At 50.7% G+C, this 20,905-nt stretch overlaps 1 protein-coding gene across 3 annotated transcripts in view; it reads left to right on the top strand.

The window, feature by feature from the left end:
- LOC123345647 (C-type lectin domain family 2 member D-like) overlaps window positions 1-20,577 on the top strand; it is a 175,630-nt gene extending 155,053 nt beyond the window's left edge. The window contains exons 1-4 of one of the 3 annotated variants that reach the window (XM_044982642.1): window positions 15,300-15,423; window positions 18,561-18,742; window positions 19,426-19,529; window positions 20,111-20,577. In XM_044982642.1, the coding sequence (XP_044838577.1) occupies window positions 15,387-15,423; window positions 18,561-18,742; window positions 19,426-19,529; window positions 20,111-20,240 (453 nt within the window). In that variant the 5' untranslated portion in view covers window positions 15,300-15,386 and the 3' untranslated portion in view covers window positions 20,241-20,577. Of the gene's footprint in view, window positions 1-15,299; window positions 15,424-18,253; window positions 18,743-19,425; window positions 19,530-20,110 lie in introns of those variants that run through there. The other 2 variants (XM_044982643.1, XM_044982641.1) reach the window with 2 other exon arrangements.
- The last annotated feature ends 328 nt before the right edge of the window (window positions 20,578-20,905 follow it).

Raw genomic sequence — 20,905 nt, 5'->3', positions numbered from 1 at the left:
AGGCCAGGTAAGGGCCTCTTACAGAACCCATTCACTGAGAACTTGTGGCTGTGTGGATTATTTTGATGCAGAGTTTTATGGTGCTTTGCAAGGTGGTGGCATCAAACTGTGATTTCATATGTGGTTGTTCAGGTTATTGTACCCACCATCCCCGTGGGATCTGTGTGCTAGCGAAGTGGTGTGACTAGCACCTGTCTGAGCTGCCCATCCTCTGCAGTATCTGAGCATCCTCCGTGGGAATCAGTGTTTTCCTTTGTCTCTGTTTCCCTCCCCAGAAGGAGAACTGCCTGTCTCACTTTACTGTTCTGTATTGACACTCTTCACTGTGGTGTCTATGCACCTCCCATGTAAAATCAATAGTTAGACCCGTAGTGGTCTTCATGGAGTCTCCTGCACTCTTCCCTTTTGAGGTAAAACTCTGCGTGGGGCACGTTTTGGCTTTTTTTGAACTGGTTGGCTGGCTTGTTTCAGAGTTTTTTGTTCTGTTATTGGGGGGGGGGGTGTCAGTGTTGAGTGTCATCATTGTTACAGGGCTTCCCCTCTGCTTGTTGGGGAATCTCTGGCTGGGCACTGCTGCACCTGGACCTTCCTCAGTCTCTGCTAGTGAATTGACACCTTTAGTTTCTTTGGCTTTAGTTGAAATGTAGCAGCCTGGTACAGGGAGACTCCGTGCTCCTTGTGCTGAGTTTGCTGCTGAACGTAAGAATGGCCAAACTGGGTGAGACCAACGGTCCACACAGCCCTGTATCCTGTCTTCAGACTGTGGCTGTTGCTAGATGCTTCAGAGGGAATGAACAGAACAGGGCAATTATTGAATGACCTGTCCAGTCCCAGCATCTGGCAATCAGAGGCTTAGGGACACCCAGCATGGGGCTGTGTCCCAGACCATCTTGGCTGATGGCCATTGATAGATACATTCATGGAGGATGGGTCCAACTCTTTTCTGAACCCAGTTATAGTCTTGGCCTTCACAATGAGTTCCACAGGTTGACTATGTGTTGTGTGAAGCAGTTCCATAGGTTTGTTTTTAACCTGCTGCCTGTAGCGTCATTGCGTGACCCCTGGTTCTTGTATTATGCAAAGGGGTAAATATGTTTTCTCTAACATTCAGGATTTTATAGACCTCTGTCATATTTCCCCCCCCCCCCCGAGTTGTCTCTTCCCCCCCCCAACTGAACAATCCCAGTCTTCTTAATCTCTCCTCGTATGGAAGCTGTTCCACACCCCAGTCATTTTTGTCACCCTTCTCTGTATCATTTCCAATTCTAAAATATCACTTTTGAGATGGAGCTGCCAGAATTGCATGCAGTATGGAAGGTGTGGGGGAGCCCTGGATTTGTATAGTGGCATTATGATGAGAAGACAGAAAATATCTCTCCCGTTCTAAAGTCTGTTAGCTGTTTTTCACAGCCGCTGCACAGTGTAGCTAGTTCTTTGAAAACATCTGCTTAGTGCAGGGGTCTCAAACTCAAATGACCACGAGGGCCACATGAGGACTAGTGCATTGAACCAAGGGCTGCATCACTAACACCCCCCACTTGCTGCCTCTGGCCCCATCCCCACTCCACCCCTTCCATTAGGCATCGTACCTGCCCCGCGTCTTCCCACCCCAATGCTGCACCCCCTGGGGGTGCAGAAAGAGTGCAGGGTGTGGCAGGGGCTCAGGGCAGGGCATTGGTGGGTGGGATGCAAGAGGGTGAGGGGTGCGGCAGCTGGCTCAGGACAGGGAGTGCAGGAGGGGTGTGGGATGTCACGGGGTTCAGGACAGGTGGTCAGGGTGTGGGATGTGGCAGGGGGCTCAGGGCAGGGGTTGGGGTGCAGGATGCGAGCTCCAGCCCAGCGCCGCTTACCTAGCGCAGTCTACCCTGGCCCCCCAGCTGCTCCGTTCCAGGAAGCAGCTGGAACCCTGTCCCTGCAGTTGCAGCTGTGTATTTGAGACCCCTGGTTTAGTGACTCCAAGATCTTTCCTGAGCGGTAACAGCCCATTTACCCCCCCCCCCTCCCGTCATTAGCTCTGTGTAGCTGGGATTGTTTTCCTACCTGCCTCCTTTCCCCAGCGCACACAGACAGCGGGGGGGGGGGGGGGCGGGAAGGCGGGTTCTGCACCCCGCAGTGCGGGCCCTGGCTTGTCCCTGGGTCAGGTTCTCCCTGGTAGGGAGGAGACCGGGACGTCCTTCCTAGGCGCGGGGTCCCCGCTACTAGCGCCGATTGGCTCCGCTCTGACTTGGAGCCAATCAGAAATGGGACGAGAGGGTCCGGCCTCACTTTGGGGCACATCACTTCCTTGGGTGCTGCGCACGCAGGCGGTGGTGGTTCTGCGCAGGGCTCTGGGTCTGCTCGCTCGGGTCTCAGGTGAGGGCCGGGCCGGGCAGCGCATGTCTCTGAGCCGGGTCAGGGACACGCTGAGTCAGCTCCAGGGACGCAGCTACCCCCAGGCACCCCCCCTTCCCCCCTGCCCCCGCTGAGCCTTGGGCTCCGTCTGCTGCCTATTCCCAGAACCCGCGGTGGGGGGACGCGGCGCAGCCGGCCGGAGAGAGCGGGGCTGGGGCCGCAGGAGCTGGTTTCCCTGACGTTGGGGGGGAGCAGGGCCCAGCTGGAGGCTGAAGGGGGGGCAGTGGCTTTGCTCCCCCACATCATGGCGGCGGTGGGAGGGGCGGGGAGGCAGAGAAAAGCGGAATCCGGCGCCGCGTGGGGCGGCGGAACTTCCAGAGCGATGGCGGCCCTTGGTGCGGGAGGGGAAGCGCCCCGAGCTCCCCGCGGAGGAACACGGGCCCGGCCCAGTGACCCCTGCGGCGGCCGCGGGGAGCTCAGCCCGGGACTGGGGGGAGAAGCAGGTGAGCGCAGGGCAGGACGTGCAGCTGTAGCCCTGGGTGTGTGTAACCGGGAGCCCAAACCCTCCCCCCACCCCGCCTGGTCCCAGAGCTGTCAGTGCGTGGGGGTGGGCTGATGTCCCTCCAAGCCCTACACCGGGATAATCAATAGGGGTAGTCAGTAGGTGAACCACAGGCCAATCCGGACCACCAGAAACTTTTGAATGGACTGTGAAATCTTTTTATTTACTTATTATCATTACAGTTGGTGTTTTGTGGGGGGGGTTTCAGTTTTTTTTTTGTATTATTTTCTCTAGTGTCTGGATCTTTACTACACCTTGACCAGGAACTGTGGACCTTGACAAAAAATGACAGACCACCCCTGCCCTAGTCAGAGCTCCCCCGCCCCACTTCCCGAGTTGTCAGTGCAGGGGGGAAGGGAAACCCCCCAGCCCCAGGCAGATCCCCCCCCCCACCCCTCAGAGCTGTCAGTGTTTGGGTGGGAGGGATGAAGGCAGATTGACTTAAATTAACCAGATTTTATATTTCCACTGTTAATCATGATTTAAAGCAGCAAGCAGGTACCTCCACTTAAACTGACAGTTTTCATCTAATTTGCCATTTTTACTTTTTAGTTACTTTTTCCTAAAGGGAGGCTGATTCTCAAACTGATAACCATTAAAACCTGTAGATCTACATCTAAATAAAGCTTTTACAGTAAATTTGGTATTTTTTCTTAACCAGGAGGATACACTATATCTACACACATTAATTGCTTAAATAATATAGCTACATGTACAAATATTCAGATTTTCAACTTTTTAATTTTTGGGAATTTTTTTTGGTTTTGGTCAAGCTTTATTTGGATGGGACTCAGATTTCAATTAAACTTAAATTCAGCATTTTATTTTTTTTTTAAATAAAAATACCTTAAATATGCTGGATACGTTAGGGGGGAAAGGGTTCTCAAAACATGTTTTGCGTTTAAAACTGATTACTTAAAGTCATGTATCCTGGCCATGAGCAGGGATCATAGCTGCTATGACAATATAAATAAATAAATAAGGTAATAAATACCTGTAGTTAGTGAATTGAACTAATTGCTTTTAGTCACCATGGGTGGGATCAGCAAAAGTACTTAGATGCCTAAATCCCAGTTTTGGCTCCGCTGCAATCCACAAAACTTCTGATAGGCCCCTAAACTCACTTGGCACTTAAGTTTATGAGACTAAAAGTTCTCTAGGTGTCTGTTTTAGCCTTTGAGGATGTGCATTGTTGCCTCATGTGACTCATCTGGACGTCTCATGTGATGACCTAACCACTGGACTAGAAGTTATAATGTGGCATCTCCTCTTTCTCTGGCTTTTGTAGTCAATAGCCTCCCTGTGGTCTGGATTTAGGTGCCTATCTCTAAGAGGGGCAGAGGTTAGGACACACCCCACTGGTCAGCATCTCCCATTGGTTGGCTTAAGTGGCTCCCCAGCTAACGTGTTGGCTCCCCATTCATTTGATAGGAGCCTATGGGCCTAAATCAGCTTTGTGGATCACAATGGTGTTTCTTGGATTTTCTATCCACCTACAAGCTAGGAGCTGTGGGGCAATGCCTGAGTCCTTCATGGTGTTAGCCAAAAGGGCTCGTTTCCCCCTGGAGCTTACCTAATTACACCAAGGAGGCACGGAGACAGGAAGACAAGTACCACACCCTTTATTGATCGGTCAGCTGAGCGGGTGTTCCTCTCGGCTAGTGCCAGAGAAAGAGACACACCTTTCATGGCCAAGCAGCCTACCTTTATAGCCGGTAACAAACAACTTAGCCTACGTTTGTTTACGTCATTTGGTTGACCTATAAACCCTGTACATGTATCTATTAGGGGATAATTGGGTACGCAGGATACATATATCATTTTGTGGGGGCTACAAGAGACATACAGCTGCTGAGGATACATTTGTCATTCTGAAGGGGACACAAGATACATCCGTTGACCCTTTGTACTAGATACTTTGGATGCATACATGTGAACGCAGCTGCATACACTTGGGGAGCCAACATATACTTGGGGAGCCAAACAAAACTGATAAGCGAAATAGCTGACTTAGGTAGATACACGGCCTTCAGTCTAATGAGTTCTGTAAGCTTTCCAACACAGTTTGGACAAGCATAACATAACTTTGGTTTACTCAGGCCTAATACAAAAAGGCTTCATTAGCACTATGATTTTCCAACAACTCCCCCCTTTGAGAATACTCACCAAACCTTTTGGCTGAGTTTTCTCACACTTTGAGGCCAAAAAGCAATGAAGCTCTGCAGAAATATTTACAACTGCTCTTTTAAGCTTAGTCACCCCCAACCCAGGAATGAATGCATGGACAAAAGAGTGGAACCTTGTTCATTTAACAACGAAGGGATCGGGGCACTGACTATAACTCAGGTAGGTATACCCAGTGGTTTAATTTCCCAGATGTCTCGGTGAATAATTTAATCCCACATGCATCCTCCCCATGGACCCGGCAGGATTCGGTATGTGGGAGCCACACCCACCCCAACCGGTCCATATGCTTGGAAGGAGCACTGTAAATGTACACACTTTCATCCAGAAAGTGTCCAAATATGTTTCCATGACCACAGATCAGATGGTACTTCAGATGTGTCTGTAAGGGCAGTGAGCCAAGTCTGGTACTCAAGATTACTCCAAATGGCCATCAGCTGGTCATTCAGGAAATCCTGGATTTCTAAACATACTAGATCCCACTGCAATGCCTTCCCAGTCTTAGTGATATTTAACACCATTTCTGTCAGTAACTTCTGGGTCATAGAACTAAGGGTGGAAATGACATGTAACTCACCAACTTCAGCGTATACTTGGGTTAGCTGAACTTCATAAATAAGGCTAGTGGCCCTTTCTAGTCGGCCCAATTTCTTATTATGTTCTTGGCCTTTGAAAAATAATTCAGATGACTGCAACACTATTGGCCCCAGCCCACAGGGATCTGGTCAATTCCCTTTCCTTCTATAGGAAATAACCCAGGCTCTTTGTTGTGCTAATCTAATGGCAGCCCCTTGTGAGCAATCTGGGTATGTAAAAGTGATCTGAAAACTGGATAAAGACAATACCATTTAAAATCCAATGAGGGAGGGCAAGACATACTAAAGGATTTATCCAAAACACAGGGCGCAGCCTGTAGAATAAACCCCAACATTCAATTAATACCACATTCCCAAGCAGGGGTCCCACAAGTTTGTTCCTGCCAGTGTATAATTCTTTGATTCTTCACCAGGGTCAGTTCTCAATGTCCTTTCTGGTCAGGAATTCCTGGACTTTGGCAGTGTCAGTGAAGTGAGCGTTCCTTCTCCTTTCCCAAAACAATTGTAGTTTAGCATTCTACAGGGGAGAGATTATCAGCACATCACCCTGTAATGGTTTTTGATTCTTCTAGAAAAGTTCAAAGGCACAGTAGGTCTGTCAGCGGACAAGGGAGAGGTTAGCTAGCACGTCACCTTGTCCTTTTTCCCTGCTGTCCAGAAGGCACAGTGGAGCTAGAAGAAGGAATAGGCTAATCATATAGGAGAGTTCTCCTGATGTGGACGGGTCTTTTTGCAGTGAGAATCATGGGTCCAAGCAATCAGTCTTTGGCATTTCACAGCGGTGTTGGTAATCAGCAGGACTCAATAAGGGCCTTTCCAGCGTGGAGCCAAAGCAGTCTTTTGTTGGTGGACCTGTACATTGATCCGGTCTCCAGGTTCCATGGAGTGGCAGGGCTGCTAGGGTCTTCGGGTAGTGCGTCTTTACCTGTGTAAAAAGGAAACCTAACACATTGCATTAGTGTCTTTGCAGATTGTACAGCCCCCCTTTTCTGGTTGTTAGCCAAGTGTCCTTGAACGAAGTCAGTGTGTATCTTTTTTTTTTTTTTTTTTTTTTTTTTTTTTTTGCACTGAGCTTGCTAGTTAAAGTTTTTCTCATTTAACTCGTTCTTTTTCCTTTTCCCCTTTTTGGCTTCCTTTTTTAACCTACAAAGGAAACTTTTACTTTTTACTTATACACCTTTTGTTAACAATGAACACATACACATTGCTGTTATACAGTACATTAGTCTTATTATTTAATGTATGCCACATATACCCTTCTACTAAAATAACCTTATTACAGAGCTTTGGAACAACAAGCCAGGACAAGCACACCCACTTTGAGTTCATTCAATACAACCTCTAGTTCAATAGCTTCCCACCATCCCCAGCCCTCTGGCTAGAAATCTGAGGTAGCCAGAAGGATCCCATGTACAATATGGGGAGTGGGTTAACTTTTTATGTCCTTGCTTTCAAAGACTGTTAGTATGCAATTTGGCCAATGCAGTTTTTTTTTCTTTTACTTAAGAAAATACATAAGACTTTAGTATATCACATTTTTCTGATGTATCCAAACACTTTGTATTTTAAGTTGAACAAAACAAATATCTGCATTTCAATTCAAGCCTTCTGCTTTATTTCAAACCAGACCATCCCATGAAAATATTAAACACAACAATTCTGACCACGAGACAGACACCACAAGACAGAACATAGAACACAAAACATAATTTTTACTCTGCCAGTAAATCATGGTATGTTGTATGCTGTTTAGCTGGCATTAGTTTTCTTTGATTATCTGAAAGACAAAAACAGAGGTCTACCCCTTCTGGGCAGTCAATTATTGCTTAAAATATACAAATACCCTTGTTGATTTCAGGCAAAACAAGGGAATTACCCCATATTGTCTTATATGTGTTTCATAGACAGCCCAGATTTCAGTGGCCTCTACCTTATCAGTTAGATAATTTGCATTAATACAGATGCTTTCTGGTTTGCTTTTTACTTTTAACTCCTGCTTTTAAACACTGAAAGAAAACATCACCACTTATAGTGCCTTAGAGCCTAATAAATTTTCATTTACATAGCACTGTATACATTCTTCAGCTAATTCAACAAAATTGCTCATATCCAAATGATTGCAATCTAATAATTTCTTTGCCTGAATTTATTTACAAACATTTAAAAAAAAAACACCAAGAACTTTTCTCTTTAGCATTTTTACAAAGTTCAACTACTACTCCCTCCAGCAACTACAGAGTTAACTCTTCACTCTCCTTCAAATCACTTGCTCTTTCCTTATATCACTTGCTTTGTCTTTCAACAGCCACTTACCAATTCAAATCACCATTCCAAATATCCTCCTGAGTATTTGAAATCCCCATGCTTACACTCACTTACTTCTTCCTTCCACTAGACCCTCAAAAGTTTCCAACCTGTTCTCCAAGCTCTCTGTTTGTTGCCTGCCCGCCTGGGCCCGATCTTTTTTTTTTTTTTTTTTTTTTTTTTTTTTTTTTTTGCGCTGAACCGTTTCTTTCATGGGCTTCTGCCCCCACCCTTCTGGTTTTTTTTTTCCTAAAACATTTTATTCACAAGACGACCCGAGTCCTCCCTCGTGAGGCTTGCCACCTGGGCAAAACGCATGGCCCACTGGGCCAATTATCCCTCAATATCCAATTACCAATTATCCCTCATGTCAGGTGATCAAACTGACACTGCAGGACGTTGCAGGAGGATAGAGAAAATACACCATATAACCAAATTTTAAAGCTTCATTAAAATGATAAAACAACAATGGAGAGTGTTGGGAATGCTTCCACATCACTCAAAAAAAATACGAATGCCCCATACTTACACATATCCAGACTGGCCACGTCTGTATACAACATTCAGAAAAGGGGAATAGGTGGACGGGAGATTATCCTGTATATAGCTTGTTCAGAATTTCCAACATGCTTCCGCTCTTGGGAGGGCTGTTCTTTTACACCCTGGAATCTCCTGCGGTGTCTCTTTCAGAGATTCCAGTCCAGGTCAGCTACCTGTGGCTTCTCCAGTGTCACCAAGCCACACCAACACCGGCATCCGTCACAAAGTCAGACTGTTGGATCTCACCAAACAGTTAAGCTTTGCAAATGTAATCTCAGTTCTGTAACTTGTACTGCCTTTGGTTTGCTTGACCTTGAGCATAAAACAACTTTCTCTTTTTATCTCTGGGCGAAGCTGAGTTTTAAATTAACCCGTTTCTAGACAAATTGCTCACACTGTGTCAGAGGCTTTTCTTTGGTGATTAAAAGCTCCTCTGAGATATATGATCTTATCTAGATTAAAGGTACCTTTTAATGGGCATTGTTTATATGGATCTTCACGCGTATAAAGATTCCAATTCTCTAAATACCTGCAGGTTTTAGAACCATAATGTACGTACATATAATATGCTGGGGTACCCTTAGGGGGTGAGGTGGAATGTTTAGACTGTCCCTTACCCACACGGAAAAGAAGGGGGGGGGGAGAGAAGATGGGTTCACACGCTCCTAGACCCGGTTACAGTTTTGGCTTCCAGCATACCAATAGAACAAGAAACAAAAGTACCCCTACCAAAAAGAAAAGCGAGCCCTGGGGCTGCTCTAAGTCCCAGTAATTGTTCAGCACGGCCCACGGACTCGTGGAGTTAATGGAATTATTCATTAGCTGTGTCTGAACCTAGGTACCTTAACCAGAAAGCTTTTACCCACACACACCTTCCTATTTGTGGGTTCCTTTACCATTAGGGGCCCAAGGTCCCAACCCTCACTCTTCGGGGGCGTTAATCCTCAAACCCAGGAGGTAACGCACTTACCACGCCCGGAGTGGCCACGTCTGGCAGGTGGACTCCCCTCTTCTGGTACTGTCTTGCCTCCGTGTCGTTTGGAGTTCTCTATGGAGGGGGCGTAGCCGTCCCGGCCGATTGCGGCGACCCGGAGCTTGAGCAAACCAATAGCTCAAGGTGGCCACTCTCCTGAGCCGTCCTCGGCCGCCGGTCAGCGCCCCCAACAGGGAGAGAAGTCCCTTCGTGGTCGCCATTTGTTAGCCAAAAGGGCTCGTTTCCCCCTGGAGCTTACCTAATTACACCAAGGAGGCACGGAGACAGGAAGACAAGTACCACACCCTTTATTGATCGGTCAGCTGAGCGGGTGTTCCTCTCGGCTAGTGCCAGAGAAAGAGACACACCTTTCATGGCCAAGCAGCCTACCTTTATAGCCGGTAACAAACAACTTAGCCTACGTTTGTTTACGTCATTTGGTTGACCTATAAACCCTGTACATGTATCTATTAGGGGATAATTGGGTACGCAGGATACATATATCATTTTGTGGGGGCTACAAGAGACATACAGCTGTTGAGGATACATTTGTCATTCTGAAGGGGACACAAGATACATCCGTTGACCCTTTGTACTAGATACTTTGGATGCATACATGTGAACGCAGCTGCATACACTTGGGGAGCCAACATATACTTGGGGAGCCAAACAAAACTGATAAGCGAAATAGCTGACTTAGGTAGATACACGGCCTTCAGTCTAATGAGTTCTGTAAGCTTTCCAACACAGTTTGGACAAGCATAACATAACTTTGGTTTACTCAGGCCTAATACAAAAAGGCTTCATTAGCACTATGATTTTCCAACAATGGCTCCCACTCCATGTTCGTTAAGACTTTCGAGCAGTGGTTCTCAGCCCATGTACCATTGTGGGCAGCATCCAATACTACCTGTATGGCCCTGAGGATGTCACATGGGCCGCAGCCGTGTGCTGATTGGCCTGCAGGTTGAGAACCACGGCTCCAAAGCTCCCCTTCTCACACCTAGTTTTCATCCATGGATTGGAAGAGCAAAACAAGCTTTGCTGCTTTTTCAGCTCCCAATCGGTTTCTTAACTTTGGAATAAACTGAAATGAAGAGAATGGTCTCTCTGTACCTGCGCAAGAGGCTACTGCTGTCCAAAGCTGCTTTAACAAACTGTCACCGGTGCGTAGCCAGTGACTGGCACCACTTCAGTGGCCTGACTTTCTTCAAGACTTCACCAGCAAATATGTTCTGCTGGAATATCATTCCTTTTAATTTAAGTTATTTTAATGGATTATAATAATTTTAGGCCATAACATAGTGTTATTTCAAGTTTAATTTTAAATTGGTTTCTTTTAAAACCATATTTATTTAAATAAAAAAATCAAAATTTAAATCACTGATTTTTTTTTATCCAACCAAGGGGGTGGGGAAGCCTGTGTCCCTGAGAGTCCTTCCAAGGTGCTGTGTCTGTGCCCCTCCCAAAGCTACATCTCAAACTCACCCCCCTCCAACTTCCCAGAGTTGCCAGTGCACGGGGAGGCACTACGCACAGCTCTGCATTGTGTACCAGGGCACACCAGACATAAAAGGCATGTGCACATCCCTGCCTGCACCCCACATCCAGTGTTCTCCCTCTCCTGCCCAGCTCCGAATTGAGGAGTGAGAGGAAATGGGGAATCTTCAATGAGGGGCCTGATGGCACAGGAGGGGGTTGGTTACTGCACTAGTCTTAGCTCTGGGCTTTTGTTCTGATGAATGGGGGATGGGACACCACAAACAAACCCACCGACCCTTATGCTGTCCTGACTGTGTCATTGCGGATTCTAGGTCAGCTGGGAGAGGAGCCAAAGCCGGGGACACTGCACTGGCTGGAGCTGACTCTGCCATGGCTGCTAGAGCCATTTCTTGCAACTGGCTCCAAGCTGATAAGAGTCCAGCACCCACCGCTGCCTCCCTGAGAAGAGAGATGGGGAACTGGGCAGAAGCAGATCCCCCTGGACAGCTTCTTAACAGCTCCATAGACTTGAAGAGTGGAGAAGAACCAGGTAACGGAGCTTCCCTGCCTAGGAACAGGCTGGAGGGAGGAGATGCCTTTCAGGGGTGGGTGTAGCTGTCTTTCCTCCTCCTCCTCATTCCCCCACCCCTGCCCCATGCAGCAGAGGCTGTATTGCTTCAATGGACTCGGATTGTGCAGCACATGCTCTCTTGTGTGGCAGTTGCACGTATGGTTTTTAGGACTGTACGTGTTCTATCCTCTTGAAAACGTTTGGCTCACGTCTCCCTGGGTCGCTCCTGTCACTGCTCTTTCCTTTTGGTTGTTTGTCCTTCCAGTGTGTGAGCTGAGGTGTTTGCACTCATAACCCATGCAGAGCCCTGCCTCCGAGCATGGCCAGGAGCAGGTGTAGCTACCAGTGGCCACAGCACATTCATTTGTGTTTTGCCAGTGAATGTATCATGCCCTCAGATGTGTCTCTGGGCACTAGGGAAGAGGATTTGCTAAGACTGAACTCCAGCAGGGGTTCCCTGGATTTACACTCCCTGGGATGGAGGAGGCTCTTCCAATGTTTCTGCCAACCTTTGGTTGTTAATTATGGCAACTCTGGATATTTCATGTTAACCATATAAATGCTCCAACCCTTTAACTTTCCTAAATTCTTTTTATCTATTTCCTGTGACAGTGAGTTCCGCAGTCTAATTATACATTGGCTGGAAAAAATAGTTCCTTTCCCAACCCTTTAATCTAATTGAATATCCCTGTCACGTGGTCTGCACAGGTTTTCACTCTATGCCTGGGCCCTGTGTTGGCTTTCTTCGGTGCTTCACCTAGCTGCAGGGCCCAGGTCACCCACTCCCAGCCAGCCACCATAGCCACCCATTCGAAAGTCCCCAGGGATGCATCTGGGTCACCTGTGGGGCCCATCTTGCAGAGCCCCACCCCGGCATCCCCCAGTGCCAGATTCACCATCTTTTGGAGGATCTGTTGGGTCGCTGACTGTTCCCTGATAAACTCCTGGAGTATCTGCTTTTGGCCGGCCTGCCATATCATCAGGGCCTGTCGTTCTGACTGTTGGGACTGTTGCATTTCTTGCACCGTGGTCACCAGCCACTTTAGGGTCTCCTCCACGCTGGCAGCCACTATTAATGATGGCTAGGAGGATCCTGGACGAGCCCCCAGTGTCACAGGGTCCACACAAGTTTCCACTCTCTCATGCCTGGGCCCTGTGTTGGCTGGTTAAAATAGAGTCCCCACATCACCTTCGGTGCTTCACCCTTGTGTCTTTATTTACAGTGCGACAGTGTTATCTTCCCTTCCCCCCCCTTCCCAAACAGCTATCCCCAGTCAGACCCTCCCAGGGTCTCCTGGCCCACGAGGCTCCTTTCTTTTGGTGAGGGGACAGAGATGTAACCCTCCAGGCCAGCCTCCTGACTGAGCTTTCCTCAGGGCTTATATAGCTCTCCTCAGCCCAGCTGTCGCTACTTAGCTCATAGCAGTGAGCCAGCCCTCATCTAGGCCTGCAGCTGGGCTCTCTGCTGACTGCCTGGCTTCCCTACCAGACATTAGGGCTTTAGCCAGCATTTTAGCAGGGCACTCAAGGGATTTACCCCTGCCCTGCCACAATCCCCTTGTGACGTTACTGACATAACCTGTGACCATATAGATCATTGTTGCAACCACTGTTATATATTTGCAGCCAATATTGTACAAAGGCTGTCATGTCAGGTGTCTATAGAAAGCATGATCATAACCAGCAAATCATAACCCATCTGTGTGTGTGAATTTTTGTAGTTGAAGTTATAAATATTGGCTACATACTTGTATATCAAGGTGTTTTGATTCTAAGAAGCCTCAGTAAAACATTTGGTCAGCTAATTCTTGAGAAGGGGCTATTCTCAGTAAGTGCCCAATCAAGAAACACTTAAGAGACAGTGAACCTTGGGCGATGCCAATCCACATCTGAGCTTTCCTGAAAAGGTTCAAACTAGCACGTAAACCAGGGCTAGGCAACCTATGGCACGTGTGCCGAAGGCGGCACGCGAGCTGATTTTCCGTGGCACTCACACTGCCCGGGTCCTGGCCACCAGTCCAGGGGGCTCTGCGTTTTAAATTAATTTTAAATGAAGCTTCTTAAACATTTTAAAAACGTTATATACTTTACATGCAACAATAGTTTAGTTATATATTATAGACTTATAGAAAGAGACTTTCTAAAAACATTAATGTATTTCTGGCACGGGAAACGGTACATTAGTGTGAATAAATGAAGACTCAGCCCACTACTTCCGAAAGGTTGCCAACCCCTAATGTAAACAATGGCTTCAGCCTGCAAAGAATTGTGCAGGGACATGTGACTTGCCCATGTGACTCCAGATGCCATCTTGCTGCTGGAATTTTCCACAGTAAGAACAAAGAGATGTCCTCCAAGGCAGAGAGTATTAAAAGCCCTGGAAACTCCTCCATCTTGTCTTCCCTCCTGCTTCATACCTCTGGAGGGACTTTGTACAAACTGAAGCTCTGAACAAAGGACTGAATGACCCATCCCAGCTGTGGATGTTCTCCAGAGACTTGATTTGAACCTGCAGTTTACTCCATCACTGCTACAAGCCTGAACCAAGAACGTTGCCATTACTGTATGTAATTGATTCCATTTAACCAATTCTAGCTCTCATCTATATTTCTTTTATGAATAAACCTTCAGATTTTAGATGCTAAAGGATGGTAACAGTGATTTGTGGGTAAGATCTGATTTGTATATTGACCTGGGTCTGGGGCTTGGTCCTTTGGGATCAGGAGAACCTTTTTTCTTTTACTGGGATATTGGTTTTCATAATCATTTGTCCCCATAACGAGTGGCACTGGTGGTGATACAGGGAAACTGGAGTGTCTAAGGGAATTGCCTGTGTGACTTGTGGTTAGCCAGTGGGGTGAGACCAAAGTCCTCTCTGTTTGGCTGGTTTGGTTTGCCTTGGTGTGCAAAGGAACCTCAGCCTGGGGCTGTAACTGCCCTGTTCTGAGCAATTTGTCATGAATTGACACACTCAGTTGGGTCCCACCAAAGGGCATCATTGTTACACCCCTTGCTCTTGTGTTACGAGACAGGGAGAACAAAGGGAAAGTGATAACTACCCCTTTAAGGGACAGGCAGGAGGCTACATCTGCCTCAGATGTAATCAAGGCAGGCCTGTGCCATTAAGCATACTGCTGCCAATCCAGGGAAATTAAAGAGGGGTGCACCCACAGTACCACACCAGGCCACAAGGGGGCCTGCAGGGACTGTTCACAGCTTTATCACCAGAAGCTCCCAGTCTGCCTTCTGTCCCATCTGTTATTGCCTAGACTGTTTATCCTGTCCCCTCTCAGTCACCTCCTCTCCATGGCGAACAATCGCAGGCTTTTCCTCAAACTCTTGTCATGGATTTTCCAGGCCCCGGGTCATCCTCCATCCTCCTCTGAATCCCTCTGAATTCTGCAGGGTCCTTTCTGGGGATTAATTGAACTGGTGATTTGGGGAGTGATGTTCTCCTTTGCAGTCTGAATGGGAGTTCGAGTTAATATTTGTGTCCAGAACTGAGACAGAACCATTTATGTCAAAATAAATATCTGGTGTGTGTCAGATCAGAGCCTGATGGCAAACAATTCTGATTTGAGTCAGGATAGCTCAGTGGTTTGAGCATTGGCCTGCTAAACCCAGGGTTGTGAGCTCAATCCTTGAGGGGGCCATTTAGGGAACTGGAATTTAAAAAAATAATTAGCAGGGGGTTGGAGTAGATGATCTCCTGAGATCCCTTCCAACCCTGATATTCTGTGATTAACAGGTTTTGATCTTCCAGGTCATCCAGCTAATTCCAGCTCCAGGAAACCTGCAGTATGGGATCGTCCAGTTGCCCTCAGAGCCATAACCGTGGTTACAATGGTCGTCATCATCGCTCTAGTAGCAGCTTTGATAGGTAAGTTCCCAACCCCTGATGATTCAGTCTCTGGGTGTGGAGCTTTCTTCCTTCCTGGCTCACAGCTCCACCTCATCTCTCCCCGGCCTCTCTGCTTTAGCAGTCAGGTCAGACAGGAGCCTCTCTAGGCTCTTTCATGGCTCCCCCCCCTCATCACTGTCGTACCCGAGCGTATCACAGACACTAACGGATTTCTCCGCACACCCCTGTGAGGCAGGGATGTGTCCTTGTCCTTGTTTTGTGGTGGGGGAGCCAAGGCATCTGGGCTGGTTCCACAAAGGGCATTAAAGGGTCGAAGTCTCCGTTTCAGGCACCCTGTGATCTGCCAACCCCCTGCCCGGCTGCCACTGAACCTGGAGGCACCTGAGCTCACCTGGGGACGACACTTTTGCTGTAGAAGTTCCCTCAGCGCTTCATGTTCTGCTTCTGGGCGTGTGCTGCTGCTTGGCCCTTGGCACCCAGAGGCCTGTCGTACCCGTGGGGCGGGATCTGGCAGGTGTGCTTAGGCTGCCGGCCTCTGTGAAACAGGTGGAGGACAAGGAGACACCGCCACGCTTAACCCTGCCCCAGTGGTAGGGCCCTTTCCTGGGATGTGAGACCCCAGTTCCAGTCCCCTCTGTCTGAGGGGAGACAGAATCTGAATTGGGGTTGCCCACCCCCACGGGAGTGCCCAGCCACTGAGCTGTGGGACAGTCTGATGCGGGGGGTCCCTTGATATTTCCTGATGAAGTTGTTCCACTTTGATTGAATAATTAAATATTAATTGGGCCAGAGAGTTAGAATCCCTCTGACCTAGTGAGTAGGGCGCCCACCTGAGCCGTGGGACCCCCTGTTCTCCAATCCCTGCTCACCAGGAGAGGAGACTGAAGCAGGGTCTCACGTCAGGGTGAGAGCCCTGCCAGTGGGTTAAAGGTGATCAGGGAGGTCGTCTTCTCTCCTCACCCTCCCCCCAGCCAGTTTCACTGGATTTAGGAGCCTGCTGCTGCACTCGCTCTCCCAAGAAGTGACTTAGGTACCTGACTCCAGGGCGGGGGGGTCCCCACTGCAGGTTGTTAGCAGGGCTGGGCCCCTCCCTGCAGCCAGGGCTGAGGGGCTGAGCTCTGAGAGGGGTGGGGTGTAGGGCACAGGCCTTGTCACTGTCTCCTATTGTCTGGCTTGGGCAGCCCCTGTCTAGCGAGCTGGCTGTTGTGGAGCCCGTTCTTAGGCACCGCTCCCTCCCCCTTCACTGTGTGGGGCACCCAGGCACCCAGCTCAGGCCCTGTGGGTCCCGTTGTTGTTGTTCCAGGGGTTTCCTAGGCGACTAAAAGTTCAGTGTTGGCAAACGCCTCCGTCCCTTTGTGGATCCAGCCTCAGGGACTCGCCCTGGGTCAGGCAGGGAGTCTGGCAGAGCTTGGAACTGAATCCAGATCTCCTGAGCCCCAGTCATCCAGGGCAGCGAACACAAGACAGTCGCTCTTTTCCCGATTCCAGCCCCTCTGTTTCTCCCTTTTACACTCGGGGACTTTCTCTTCACAGCTGTTTGGGTGGATGGACTGACACGGATCCAGTGTCCGATCGTCACTGAGCAGCGTAACTTGTCTGCAGCTCAGGGCTTTGAGGAGCCGAGCCTGGCCTGGCCTCATCTTCCTGCTGCCCCTCCCCTGGTTGTCCCCACAGCAGGGCTGGCAGGGGCTACAGCATTGCTGCTGTGAGATTTATTCAGCTGTGGGGGGGAGCCCCCATCACTGCAGTGGTGCTGCTGAGAATTTAACCCCTGGGGTCAGGGATCTCCAAAGGGAAGGCTCCCCAGGGGCGTTAAACTTGGCCAGTTGGTGCGTATGGGCTGTGCGATTACAGGCTATTTCCATTCAGTGTGAGAGTCACTCTATTGTGCAGCAAGGTGTGGGGCTGTGGGGTTATCAGTGGGGCGCTGGAGGATTTAGCAGCTGGGCGAGGGGTCTGGGTGCTGCTCGCTGGGGTTACTAGGAGATGCTCTCACTGCCCCCACATTCCCCTCAGTGTAGTCACACGTTGCAGGCTGCGTTCCAGGGGATCTGAGGCTTTGATACACGAGATGGGTGAGGAGGGAAACCCGCTCAGAGAGGCTGTTGGATCTGACGGCCCCTCGTCTGCAAGGTGTCCTTGTCTGGGGCCCAGCAGGTCTGGGAGCCTCTCTGCTGCCGCCTGCTGGTGGTTTGGGGGCTCTGAACTTCTAACATTCTGCCGCTGCCTATTGTACCTGCTCCCATGAGAGCAGTCACAGAAGTGACCCGCTCGGTGTTCACCCTGCGCTGCCTCCTGGACTGAGCTGCCCAGCTCTGTAGATGTGGCTGTGGAAGGTGTGAGCACATGACACTGCCCTTAGCCTGTACGAGAATCCATGTGCTGGGCAGCAGGAGCGTGGGACCTGCTGGGGGGGCGGGGGGAGGCAGAGCACCCGTGCAGGAACTGTGGCCCCTCCCCCACTCCTTTCCCCCCAGGGCCGGTGGAGTGTCTGGGGCTCCCCACAGCAGCCCAGGTTCCCTGGGTGGCTCTTACCACACCCCGGCTCTGGCTTCTGGCCTGGCCAGGTGTCGGGGACTCAGAAGGGAAGAGGAGCAGGGGGTGGGGCCCCATGGTGGGGGGAGGGGAGCTAAGGCCCAGCTCAGCCCCCTGCCAGGAAGAGGCTGGTGCTGCCCCGTCTCAGCTCTCCAGCCATGAAGTGCAGCCCCTGCCGCCGCCAGCACCGTGCCTGCCCGAGGCTCTATGCCCAGGTTAACAAGTAGGCAGGCCTGGCCCTCCCACATTAAAACATGGGGGAGGGGCATGGCCCCCCCCCTTACCAACCCATTCCAGTGCCCCTGCCAGACACACTCCTCCCTTGCTCTCACCTTCCCCATTCCCTTCGCTGCACACTCTGTACATCCCCAGCCCAATGGGGGCTGTGGCCTGGTTGGCCTCTGGCACTGCCGCAGTGTGTGTGTCATAACAAACTCCAGCCACGCTGCGTGTCGGGTTGCTGGGCCGTGGCCTCTGGTGCAGCTGCTGCTGGCCACTCTCAGACTGGCCCGTCTCTCCCATCAGTCTGATCCCATCGGGCAGTTCTTGTTTCTGTCCCTGCTCGTTCTCCACAGAGATGAGATGGGACGAGCTCTCCCCTTGTGTTTTGTGTTTTCTAGTGGTAACATCTAAGCAGCCTCCTCCATGCCCCCCTGCTGCCTCCTGGTGCCCGGACGGCTGGATCCGGATCCAAGGGAAATGTTACTATTTTTCTAAGGCTGAGGAGAACTGGACCTACAGCCAGAGCTTCTGCTCGTCACACGGTGCCTCCCTGGCCGGGATTGAGAGTCCGCAGGAGCTGGTGAGAAGCCGGTTAGATGCTTTGTGCCAAGCCCAGCGATCGCTGGCACCACAGACAGGGCTGGAGTCAGGCTGGGCTCAGCCCCTGTAGGGCCGAGAGGAGCCCAGGTGCCTCCCAGGCTGGGCAGCCAGAGTCAGTGCGGTTCTGGCAGCTGAATCCTGGCTGGACCTGGGGCTCCAGCTTCCCCGACCCTGCATCTGCCAGAGACTCCTGCTGTGCAGGGCTGGGCCGGCTCAGTCAGCTCCAGGCCAATGGGCTGCCTGGGGCTGGAGCAGGTGAGAACCTGCCCCCCCAGCTCAGCCCAGCCCCAGGGTTTCCTCATGGGTGGGGCAGAGGGAATCCAGCTGGAGGTGAGGTCTGTTTTATGCCTCTTCCCATCAGTTTACCTGCCCTGGTGGCAGGGGTCTGTCTGCCCTCCCCCTGCAACTCCCTCTCCCTCCTGGCCCTGCTGTGCTCTGAGAAGGGGCTGCTGGGCGGACAGTGACCTTGCAGCTCAATCCCTGCTACACGCAATAGGTGCCACAGCCCCAAAAAAGAGGCCAGGGAGGGTGAAGAGTTAATACTTATCTGCCCCCTTCACCCAGTAACCATGGAAGAGGCCTCTAGAAATCCCCCACTGCCCAAGGTGGGGGAGCAGCAGAGTCAGGGTCTAACACAGCTGATGCTTTTATTGGGTTTCTAAGGGTTCCCTGCTCCCATACGAAGGCAAACTGGACCACTGGATCGGCCTCTGGAAGGATGCGGGCCAGGTCTGGAAATGGGCCGACGGGACCGAGTTTGACCATTGGTGAGTTTATTCCCGCCCCACCCCCCACCCCTGCATTGATCAGAGGCTCTGGAAATGCCCCACTAATTGCTTTAACATCCCTTCTTGCCCAAGTGGGGCCTTGTGCTGGTGCAGGAAGTGGGATCCTGAGGGGCTGTGAGCAGGGCCGGCTCCAGACCCCAGCGCGCCAAGCAGGTGCGTGGGGCGGCATTTTGCCGGCAGGGCGGCATTTGGCTCCGGCTGACCTTCCGCAGACATGACTGCGGAGGGTCCCCTCTTCCTGCGGGCTCCAGTTGAGCTCCTGCAGGCATGACTGCTGCGGGTCCGCTGGTCCTGCGGCTCGGACGGAGCTCCCGTAGGCATGCCTGCAGATGCTCCACCGGAGCCGCGGGGCCACGGGACAGTCCGCAGGCACTTCTGCCCCGGCCGCGGGACCGGGGAAGGGCAACGCGAGCGGCACGGTGCGCCGCCCTGCTTGGGGCGGCGGATTTTCTAGAGCCGCCCCTGGCTGTGAGTGCAGATCCCCTCCCTGACTTGGGGTGTCTCCCCTGGTCTGTGCCTGGCACACACTGACTCTAGCTCCAATTGCTTCTGGGTTACAGGTTTGAAATACACGGAGGAGCAGACTGTGCGCAGCTGGATGAAGATTTCACTGTTGTCACATCAAGCTGCAGCACACCAAGAAAATGGATCTGCAGTAAACCTGATACCCCTGTGGGAGGGGATTCGTGAACAAGGGAATTGGAGACCAGCTGTGGCAAAGCCTGGTTCTAGTCCCCTCCATGGCCCCTCCATGCTGCAGCCTGGTTCCTTTGTTTCTTAGTCAGTCTGTCTCCAGGATTTTATCCAGTCCTAGTCATCAATTACCCTAATGCTGCCGTTTGTGACCCTTCTCTCGGGGAGACTGGTGCAGTTTCAGGGTAACTGGATCTCTATCCCACCTCCATTAGGTCAGGTCTCGAGTCTCCAGCCCGAACCCCGGTGCCCTTTACCTTGGGGTTCTGCCCCCAGCAGTACTCCCACACTCTGATCTCCCCTCCCAGGGGAACCCCCAACCCTCTACACCCACCTTGCCTCAGTGGCTACTGCCAGTCATCATCTAGCGCCCCCCCCCCGTCACTGGGGCAGACGCAGTCTGTAATGGCCAATCATTGGCAAGGGGGTAGGTCCAGCTGCCTCTGCCTATTCCCAGGCTGCACCTCTGCGGCCCCAGTACCTCTCTTCAGCCTTTAACAAGGCCTCAGCCGGGGGAGTTACCAGGCTAGTGCTCCCCAGCTCCTGTTGCCTCTGCTCTGCTCACTCCAGTACTAGAGTGAAACTGACTTAGCTCCTGGCTCACAGGGCCCTTGTATAGGGCAAGCTGTGGCCTGATGGGGCATGGCCCCAGCTGTGGCTGC

Source organism: Mauremys mutica, chromosome 12 (assembly GCF_020497125.1).
Source record: "Mauremys mutica isolate MM-2020 ecotype Southern chromosome 12, ASM2049712v1, whole genome shotgun sequence".
NCBI classification, from domain to species: domain Eukaryota; kingdom Metazoa; phylum Chordata; order Testudines; family Geoemydidae; genus Mauremys; species Mauremys mutica.
Note: the sequence above shows the minus strand (reverse complement) of the source record. Positions and strands in the feature narration are given on the sequence as shown.